We start from the raw sequence: 10,580 nt of genomic DNA, 5'->3' as shown, positions 1-10,580 counted from the left end.
ACTTTCACAAAAATAATATGCCCCAGAAATGGAGAGTAAAAGCAAATGGTTTTTTCCCAAGTCATAGAAGAGAAAGCCTATTCCTGCACATATACAAGTTCATAGATCCTCAGCAAGTCATACACATGCTGTGGCCAGTAGACATACATAGATTAAGTATGAATTAAACATAGGCAATATCAGCCCTAAGAAAGTATTGAAGAAGACAGTGAATAAGATCTTATTTTAACCACATTAGTCACTTGGCTAACATCAATGCTACATTGGGTGGCATTAATCAAAGGCTAAGTGTAAAATAAGCTGAAGTGTTGACTTTCTACCACCATGCATTTTCAGATCTTGGCTGGCACTCCGGGCTCAGTTTTGTCAAGTTCTCTAGGAACCGAGGGAAATAAGGGAGATGTCAGTATAAGGAACAAACAGGTTTTAGAAAATAAGAGCTATGGTAAAATGGAAAATTGAGTCCATTTAAACTTGAAACAAAATGGAATAAGGAATAAATCACTCACCAATCCAAGTGAAAACTGATCAACTTAAATAAGAAAATTTAGGCTCTAGGGGGAAAAGAATAACTTATAAGAAAAAGGGTGAAACCAATTAAAACCAACACTATAAGCATTTCATAGAGATTTGACTGACATATCTAGGCTGGGATATAATTAAAACTAGTGTTACAGAGAAGGCTGAAAAACAGGATTCCCCTCACACAGACAATTCTCGGTAAGGGAAAGAAAGAGGGATATTGCACATTTGGGCACTATCCAATAGACCCCAAACAATACATGTGGGTACTTTTAACACTGTGACAGATAAGATCAAAACATTTATTGAGCATTGATTCCTTGCAACAGAGCCTCAAATATACAAGCTAATTCTGTAGTTAGATCATCTTCCAACTATTCTTTTAATTTAAGAAAGACACCACTAAATTTCAGACAAAATATATATAATATATATATTTATAAATCTTTACAATAAATCAAGAAACATATAGGAGCTTGTATACTGTATATTTCAGTTTATTTTGGTACTCATTTCCAGCTCCCTATAGTTCAAATAACCCTGGTGACAGTGTACAACTTCTACTTTTTTGCTTTTACAGCTTTAAAGCAAATAATACATTTGAGTGTATTTTAAATCTGTGCAAATAATCCTTCAGAAGAAATCTCCAAGACTCTGTTTGTAGAGGTTATTTTCTCTCTCAAAGACGATTAGTGACTTTTGTTTTGTTTTTCTTCAGATAAAGTGCTCCTGTCCAGCAGAATCCAAAGGCCTTCAAGAGTTTTGGTTTTTGTTTTTTTCCCCCCATTAAGTTTAACTCAGGTAAAACTTGGTCATACAAATTCCAGCTTTCCATGCCCACTGTACATTCCCCAGTGAACCAGTGAGAGGATTTTCTCGTTGCTGAGGTCTGTTTGTCTCATTTTATCACAGCTCATGCAGCAGTTCTCATGCCCACTGACTGGCACCATGCACTCCAAGTCTAACTTCGCCACCTGTCCCTTTTTGGAATGGTGTCCATGAAAACTATAGTGCAAACGGGAAATCATCTGCTGCCGCTGGTCCTGAAGTCTCTTGTTTTCACTGCGGAGCATCCTCAGAGCTAACATAATAAGCAGCACTAAGATCAGCCCGCCAGCGATGGGTACTGCAATGACGGCTGCTCGGAACCACAACTCCTTGGAAGAGGTCAGCTCCTGGACCTTGGTGATGAGATTTCGGCTGCTGTCGTGCTGATATCTGCTTCCTTGGCCTGCCGGGAACAGGACGAGAAAACCATCAATACTCTTATTTTAACTTAGTGACAGGTCAATTTTGACATACCCCATAGGAAAAACACACGATCACAACAAAAAGCCCTAAGATCTACTTGGCACAAAAGTGTTGGTTAAGACAATCCCAACCCTTTTCTAAAATATTAAGCTGTGGACTACAGTCTCTAAGTCACCAAACATGAATGAGGACTAATGTTCTTTAACCTCGTAGAAATGTTGAAAAAAACAGGCCAAGTCTATTAGGCAGACAGACATCTAATGCTTGTGCAGACATAAAAGCTACTCAAGAGAGACGCATTTTTGCATCCAGCCACACTTCTCCCTCTGGTGTCTAATTACATTAACAACAAAATCAATAGCAGACATACAAAGTATTGGCTGTCACAGGCCTATAGATCAGGCAAGCGATTTAGTTTACAAAACCTCCTTCTCCCTACCTGAGGTCTCACCCTTGGGAGCAGAAAGAACATCTTGCAGGCCTCTATAATTGCACATATCTTCATGACAACATTCCAATGTGGGCACAGCGGTGCCGGAGTGGTTTTGTGCCTGTTTGGCTTGGCAGATGTCTGCTGTGCTTGCAATAGAGTCCAGGCAGCCATGAGTAAGTGGGGAATTTGTGTTCTGGGGGTCAAGAAGTCTTGAGAAGCAGGCATTCAGCTCCGATTTACACATATAGCCAGTTGCGACACAGTGGGCTGCATCACAGTAGCATCGGATTTCACCTGAAAAGGAAAAGAATGATCAACTCAGCTACCTGGCCCCATAAGCACCAGTTGCCCAAATGGAAGCAGTGGAGGGGAGGGGGGAGGGAGAGGGAGAGATAGAAGGGAGAGTATGGAAAGAGGGAAGGGGTTGGGGGGAAGTCCTAACAGGAAAAATTTCTGTAGCTAGTTCACTATAGCAAAATTTCATTCAAGGTCTTTTTCACTGTGATACCTTTTATTTATTTTTGGGAGGGAGGGGAATAGAATATTAAGAAAGACTAAAAGAGAAGTTATGGCTGAGAAGTCACTTTAGAGCATTCAGCTATATATCACCATGGAACATTATTGAGAAAACACTAAGGATAATTGGTGACTAAATTCCAGTTCGTATTGGAATCCCATAATGCTACATTCTGACCATAAGCTATGGGTCAACAGAGTTTTACAGTCACAAAGTTCTGAAGAGATAGAGGGTAATTAAAACAGTGCTTTTAAAAAAAGTAATAACCTCTTTTTTTCTTGGTTTTTCCCCCTTTACAGGAAAGGTAAATTACATTATTTATTCACTCCATTCCCACATGACCAGAGAACATAAAAATGCTGGTCTTTTTGATTTTGTCAGTATAAATATTTGATCGGAACTGCTGAATTGTTTACTACCTCCAAGAGCTATGCCAAGGTTTAAGAGCTTTACCTAACACCTTATAAAGTTATTAAGTAGAACCGTAACAATCTAGAAACTTTTTTTAGTCAGAGGCTTTAAAAACTATGAAACTGGGCAGCCACTCTACAGTGTCCCCAGAAAAGGCAACTTCTCCTATAAAGATCTTTTCATGCAAAGGAGTTTTTTAGCCAGTATACTGTAAAATGGGCACAGAGCAATTTACAATTAGTGGTTTGTTTGCCAAAGTCAATTTCTTTCAACCTAAATGGAAAGTCATAAAAAGAAGCAAATCTGCAAAATGCTCAAGAGCCTTCTCCTCCCTCTCCTCCCCTTCATATTAGCTCACCCTCCCTTCCAGTTTTACATGAAATTCAACATGTGACCTAAAAGGGGAAACATTTAAACTGGAAAATCCTCCACTGGTTGTATTAACCAAAAAAAAAAATCTTTCAGGAAACCTCAAAATTTTCTGAAGGAAGTGATTTTTTAAAGTTTCTTTCATAAAACTCACTTTGTGAGCTCCGTTACCTCTTAAGAGCAATGTGACACTTTCCTATATAAAAATTAAAGCTCAAATATTCCAGGATCCAGAGTTATCTCTGATCTAGCAGTCCCATAAAATCAGACTTCACTCATTGTTCTATGCAGTAGTTGAGGCAACTTTCACTTGAACTGATGCACCCCCTTTCCATGCCAGGTTCTCAAAATCTGGAAATCTGTCTTGCATTTGAAGTCTAAATTCTGAAAATAAGCACCAGTGACTCTCCTACAAACCTATTCTCACTCTCTCCTTGAGGGCCCCCTCCCCTTCTTTCTAAGCTCCTTCCCAAACACTACATGGTTTGTGAAAGGTGAATCAGCTGATTTTTCTGACTCATTTTCAGCCCACCTTGGCCCACAAGGCTGCTCCTGCCACTGTTTTAAGGCTCTAAAACAAGAATACACAACACACTCTGGTAGCTGGGTTTAAACACTGGTGAAAAAATGGAGTGTCTTGCTCCTACGTCCTAACTCATTCTCTTGGGCTTAATAACCCAAAGTAAAATGAGCTTCCTTCCTTCGATCCTCTCTTCGCTCCCCTACCCCAGCTTCAGGAAGTCCTCCCAGGTCCTCTCTGTAGTTTCCTCCCCTGAACATTCATCAGTGTTTTTCATGTAATATCAATAGATCTTGAAGGTATGATGAGGCTCCAACTTCCAATTTAAGGAAGTGAAATAAAAGTAAATTCACTTTTAAAGAAAATTTTACACATAACACTTTAATTATTAAAATGGGAAAACTGAACATAAGATGCCATTTTAAATGTTCGTAAGGCCCGTTTAAAATGTTACATTTTTATTGACCTAAAATGGTCTAATAAACAAATTTTGACAGGCCAGTCATAAGATTGTAACAACTCTTTTTAATTAGAGCCACATTTTTTTTTTGCAAAGAGAATGGACTTTTGTACTACTGTATTAAAACTGTATTTTTTTGTCATTTCATAAAGTTTCTTCCTGTGGTATGCAAAAGGCCAGAAAGGGTATTGGTATTTTGAAACAGTGAACAATGCTCTTCTGTTTCCCCCCCACACCCCCCATTCTTGTTACTGTATGTAGCTATTAAACAAAAATGTCTGCTTTTAGTCAAAGATGGCTACAGGAGACTGCAGGCTTCCCTTAAAGCTTTTGAAGTTAACAGCAGTCAGAAGTCTGTGATCCCCTAATTATATCATTATCAGGCACATAGTTTCAGTATCTGTGACTTCACATCAGTCTCAGTCACTCCCTGTTCTGCCTGCCTTTGATGGGGCCAGAAGGCTCCCCTCTGCAGGCTGCAAGGGCTGTTATTTAGGGTTAATTACACCCTTCCTTCCAAAATAAATAAATACTGAAGCACATCATCATCACTGTGCTAGCTTATCCTTTAACCTCATGCAGGGAACATGGCAATTATAGGAGGGGGGGGAGTGATGGAAAAGCTAAATACTGCTCCTTACTTAAAATACATCTATTATCTATTCACATACTGTTGTGGGGGGTGGGAAGGAGAATCCAACAAAGTATAAAGGAAGTCTCCTTCCATTTCTACCTGAAAGGTGGAAAAACTGCGGTTAAGAAAACTTCCAAATACCCAACCTACCCCCTTTTCGTGGGGAGATCCGTGTAAAGTATGAAATGCCTGCTAAAAAATAGAAGTACCGTCGAGTGAACATCTTTGCCTGTCCTAGCAATGGAAAGCAATACACATACTCACACTCACACTTACACACAAGCTAGGGCTAGGGGTGAGGGGAGGAAAGGCTCTGCTGATCCTTTTCCTCGCCCGCGGCCCTTGGGGAGAAGAGGCGGTGCTCTGAGCCTGTTAAGATGGCCCCGCTCCACGACTGGAAACGTTCAGAAGTTCATTAAAGACAGACTAACAAAAACATTTTGACAACCACTTGCCCCGGAGGTCTAACTTTACATCAATGAACCGGGGCAACGACTCAGGGAACTGGAAGGGGCAGCGGAGGCGGAGAGAAAAGGAGAAGGCGGGGGAGGGGGGAGGGAAGGGAGAGTCCGAGGGTGCCAGTGTCTCCAGCAGCCCGAGAACGCACCGCAGCCACTTCTAAGAACGCACCAACTTGTTGTGACCTGTGGGCCCCGACGCGCTGCGGGAGGAAATCTCACTGGCTGCTAACAAAGGCTTGGCAGCCAGCTTCAAAGCCCACTTGGCCCGGGTGCATTAGACGGATTCCCCACCACCCCCAGCCCGTGCTGTGCCCTGCGGACAAACTGCGCCGCTCCACTCTACTCCGCGCTCAGATACTCCGCTCCCACTGTCCTCCCCCCCACGTGGAAAAGTCGGGGTGTGGGGCTGGTGGAGGAGGAAGCAGCAAAACGGGAAATAGGACAACCCACTTCTCCAAGAAACCTGGGAGACGAGGGTGCTTTCATCTCCCAGATTGCCATTCTGGTTCATCAGTCCAGCGTGTAGGTCCACGCGCACGGACATACACGTAGAAACACACACAGACACACACTCGCCCTGCAGCCGCCCCCCTCTTGCACTCCTCGGGGCGCGCCCACTCACTCACCTTTGGTGAGCAGGATGGCCATGGCGCACAGCTCGATTTGCAGCCAGATGAAGATGTAACTGGAATGGCGATCCATTTAACCCCCCCACCCTGGCGTGGCGCCCCCGCCCGGGGCTCCCGATGTCGGGGGGCTCCGCGGCAGCCTAGGACCCCTCAGCAGGGCTGCTCATGGGCGCTCGCACAGCGCGCAGCCGACAGACAGACTGATGGACTGGAGCGCAGCCAAGCGGCCGGCGCCCCCGGGTCGCCTCCAAGTCCCCGCTCGCCGTCTCTGTCTGTCCTTCCCAAAGGCCGGCGGGTCAGGGCACAGTCCGCGGCAGGAGCCAGTCCCCGCCGGCTGCTGTAGAAAAAAGGGAAGGCAGGAGGAAAAGTTTTGCCGCCGCCTCGGCCAACCCAAGTTGCCCTAGTCTGCCCCGCGCGTCCGGGCGCTTCTCTCCAGGCGCCGCCGCTGCCCGTTTCTGCTGCTCCAGCCCGGGGAAGCGGGCTCAGCCTGCCCGGCAGCCCGCACAAACCAGATCGCTTTCTCTGAAAGGAAAAAAACGTTTGCGAAGCTCTCAAAAGCTCCGGGACGGCGACTCTCTGCACGGCCTTAGTCAGAGCCTCTGCCTCGGCTTGCTCGTCTCCTGCGCTGTAAATAGCGCCGCGGAACCCTGAGCTCAGCCTGCTGGAGTCCCTCCCCCTGCCCCGCCCTCTGGGAGCTCTAAGCGCCGCAATACGCGGTCGGGATTGGCCCAGCAGCCTTTGTCAGTCAATTCCGGGGGGGGGGAGGATGGGCGCGAGGGAGGGGGCGGATTTGGCTTCCAACTCCCTGGCCCTGGAGAGCTTGAATTTGCTTAGCTATAGCGCGCAGTCTTCTCTGTGCGTCCTCTCACTCATCTCACAGACACACACACACACACACACACACACACACACACACACACACACACACACACACACACACACACACACACACAAAAGAAGTCAACCACCAATTTATAGTCCCCACCCTATGTTTGCTTCCCCCGCCTTTAAAATATTTTAATAGCTTCCATTTACACAACTCTATACAAAGTGCTGTCCTCGCTACAGTCTCATGAGGTAAGGTAAGTATCATCCTTGTTTTACAACTGAGGAAACTGAGGCCAGAGACTTAGTGATGCCAGTAATCCGCACAGCGAGGGTGGGGCTGACCCGACTCTCCAGCAAAAGCTGCTCCTCCGATGCTCTTTTGTTGGCCCTGCACTACCTCTGCATCCCAACTGGTTCTCATTTCCTTACTCATGCTTGCCTCCCTCTCGACCTCCACAAAGCCTCGACTTTCACATCTCCACTTCTCTCGATCTCCGCACTCGTCTGTCTGCCAACCTGGGCTCAGAGCAGCACAAGCCTAGAGAACAGGTGTTGGTCCCTCAACCTTCGGTTCTAGGCATCCTGGGACAGTCCCGTCAGGCTGCTACAAGAGCCTTTTTGAAAATATTAGGAAAAGAAGCGAGACGCTCAAACCCAGGGGCATGCACGTAGCTGCCAGGTTGGGAAAGGAGGTCGTTTTCAGCTGCCTCCCTATTCTTCTCCCTGCCACACTCACCCGCCTTGAACCACCCTCCCCATGATCAATAAAGCCCAGACAGACAGACTGTTGATCAGAAGGAGCCGAGTTGGTTCCTTCTCCCCAGTAGACTGGGTAAGAGTAGCCAGCTAGAGACACTTAACGAAAATTAGCAAATCCAAAAGCACCAGGCGCCAGTGAGACGACACAGACCGAGACTGACACTCAATTATCCCCCCAAACAATCGCAGGCAAACACACAGGCAGAACCTGATCAATATCAGTCCCGCAGTGATCTCCTTACTGAAATGCTAATTCACTTATTAGGGCTTGCTCAGAAGCCAGCCAGCTAACACACCCAAGTCAGGTTAGGTCTTTGGGGATTTGGTTCGAAACTCTCCAATGAATTCCCCACAGCACTGCAACAAACTAAATTCACTGGCAAACTTGTCTTTTAAAACCAACCTATACAAAGTTCTCCAGCCTAAACAGGTACAGAACAGACACTGTTTTCTGGTTGTTTAAAAAAAAAAAAAGACATCTCCCTGGAGACGAGTTTATTTATTTTATACCAAGGTGGCAGGTGTTAGGTCAAATCCTTTAAAACAGTAGTGAACATTAGTGCTGAGAAATGTGAACTGGTCCTTTGGGTGGAATCACCTAAAAACGTCCTAGCCTTAAAGTTGAATAGATGTTATATGTTTACAAATTTCACTGAGAAAAAGATACTAGAAGAAATGGCCTATGAAAATAATATGTTTCCATAGAAAATGCTTGGAAAAACTTTGAAAAGCTTTTGTAAAAAAAAAAAATCACTGAATTAAAATCCATTTGAAGAAAGGGAGGGGCGAATCAAGCACTTGAAGAATTAGTTCTGAGACAAAAGTGCAGAGCTGAGGACTACAGTAGATAGTTTGTGTTTCTCAAAGGCAATGAGATGTCTTTGAAGTAAAGTTTACTTAAACCAGATTTAAATCTTTGCAATTTCTGTTTCTTTTGACCAGCTAATAATTCCACTTATGATGCAGGCTATTCATAAATTAGAAAGGAAAAAAACCCTGAAAGTTTTAAAGTTGCCAGCTAGTCAGCAAGAAATTAACCATCCAATTTGAATGTGGTTATCCAGTTAACCAAAGGTTAACTTTTGGGTTTGGGGGAGTGATCCCGGAAGCTCGCTGTTATCTGGTAATTAGTGCTTTATTTCTGCTCGTTCATTATGTATGCATTTTTTAAAGTTTTTGGTAACAAAAATACATTCCACCTTCTCTCATAATTCAGAGCAACCAACTTTTGAGGATTCCTCCAACAGTAAATTAAGTTAGTTTCGTTGCTGTAGACATGAAAATCATATTCAAGTAGAGCACTACTCTCAACATTTTATAACCCATGTGAGTATGACAGCATTGGAGAGGAGACAGTGTCTCAGATGATGGAACAAAGTCATTTGAGAAATGACTATGAGAAATGAAAAATATGAAAAATAAAAAATTATTTAGGAAGAGTACAGTAGGCCTTCAGCAGTTAGCTTCCTAGCTCTCCTCAAGGTAAAAAAGGTCTTTGTTATATAATTTTCATAAAATTTTTAAGATAACCTTTTCATTCCTTATTTTCACGTGTAGGTGGCTAGAAAGGACATGGTTAGAGCAGGAAAAAAGGAAACAAAATCTGGTATTCTTTGAACTTTCAGTTTAAGGAAACTTTTGTGCTCTGGGACAAAAAAAAAGAGAGAGAGAAGGAAATTTTGTTATAACCAAGAAAAAAAGTTTGTGCTGTCTTTTAGTAAGATCAGCAGGACCACACTAGGCATTAATGATGCTTTTGCTGCCTCCTCTTTGAATAAAGTTCTAGGTAAGACTTGCATGTGAATGTATGCGTTAGAACCACAAGTCCTCACTACTCTGCACTTTCATCTTTGCCACATGCCATAATATCATTTTCTAAATTTTGTTTTCATATGGAAACTACAGAAAACAAAAACAAAGACTGTTTTTTCACAGCACCCATTGATTGCTACCCAAACTGTAAAAGCTGTGATCAGATCTAGCATAACCATATTTGAACGCCAAAGAAAAAAGTACTACTTACCACAGTTATATGTGATTCCCACCTTCAGGAATTTCTTTCCATGATACTGAAGAAAAACACCTTTAGTTGCATCAAATTCATAGAAAAAATGCAATCATTTTCAAGTGACCACCAGGCTCACAACATTGAAGCCCTTTAATGATAGAATCAAATATTTAGGTACGTTACACAAATTTTCCAAAATACACAGACTTTTCAGCAGAGTTCAGGTGAGATCTAGAATTCCCAGGAGCACCTTTTAAAAATCCCATATTCTCAGTAGCAGTTGAAAGTGCAGACCTAAAATTGACTTTCATTGGAATAGGGTCAGAGGTGGGAGATTAGCCCAGTTCAAAGGAATGACAGTCTAGTGAAACATTTTTTTTTCCACCAAAATGGAATGAGAGATAAGGACTGCAGAGGCCTGGGGCAGTATGATAGAACCTAGGAGGAAAGTTAGCCCAGAGCTTTACTTTTGTTGACTGAAGTCCACATTCCAAAAGGGCCTTCCTCCCTCCCACAGTCAAGCATAAATAGAATGAGGTCTTACAAACTTGCCTGGCTTCTCTTTTCTCCCAACCTGCTTATAAAGCACCTATCAAACAGCCCTATGTTATAGATGCTATTTTAATCAGGCCAGCTTGATTATCAGAGGAACATATCCTACACTGTTACTGACCTCTGCACATGTCTTAGCTCTTTCCAGGCCTTGGTGTTGTTGTTCAGTTCTAGCAGACTCTTCATGAGAACCATGGTGCTGTTCATGGGGTTTTCTTGGCAAAGG

General features: G+C 43.5%; 1 protein-coding gene across 1 annotated transcript; it reads right to left on the bottom strand.

Annotated features, from left to right (window-relative positions):
- Positions 1-810: 810 nt before the first annotated feature.
- On the bottom strand, positions 811-6,843 carry BAMBI (BMP and activin membrane bound inhibitor). Its single transcript, XM_020990511.1, has 3 exons — positions 6,205-6,843; positions 2,213-2,500; positions 811-1,753 (listed from the first exon to the last, which is right to left on the bottom strand). Exons 1-3 carry the CDS (start codon positions 6,278-6,280, stop codon positions 1,335-1,337), a joined length of 783 nt encoding a protein of 260 aa, XP_020846170.1. The 5' UTR covers positions 6,281-6,843; the 3' UTR covers positions 811-1,334.
- Positions 6,844-10,580: the final 3,737 nt, after the last annotated feature.

Source organism: Phascolarctos cinereus, unplaced genomic scaffold (genome assembly GCF_003287225.1).
Source record: "Phascolarctos cinereus isolate Bilbo 61053 unplaced genomic scaffold, phaCin_HiC Scaffold_1;HRSCAF=81, whole genome shotgun sequence".
In the NCBI taxonomy this organism is placed as follows: Eukaryota; Metazoa; Chordata; class Mammalia; order Diprotodontia; family Phascolarctidae; genus Phascolarctos; species Phascolarctos cinereus.
This window is presented reverse-complemented; position numbering and strand designations above follow the sequence as displayed.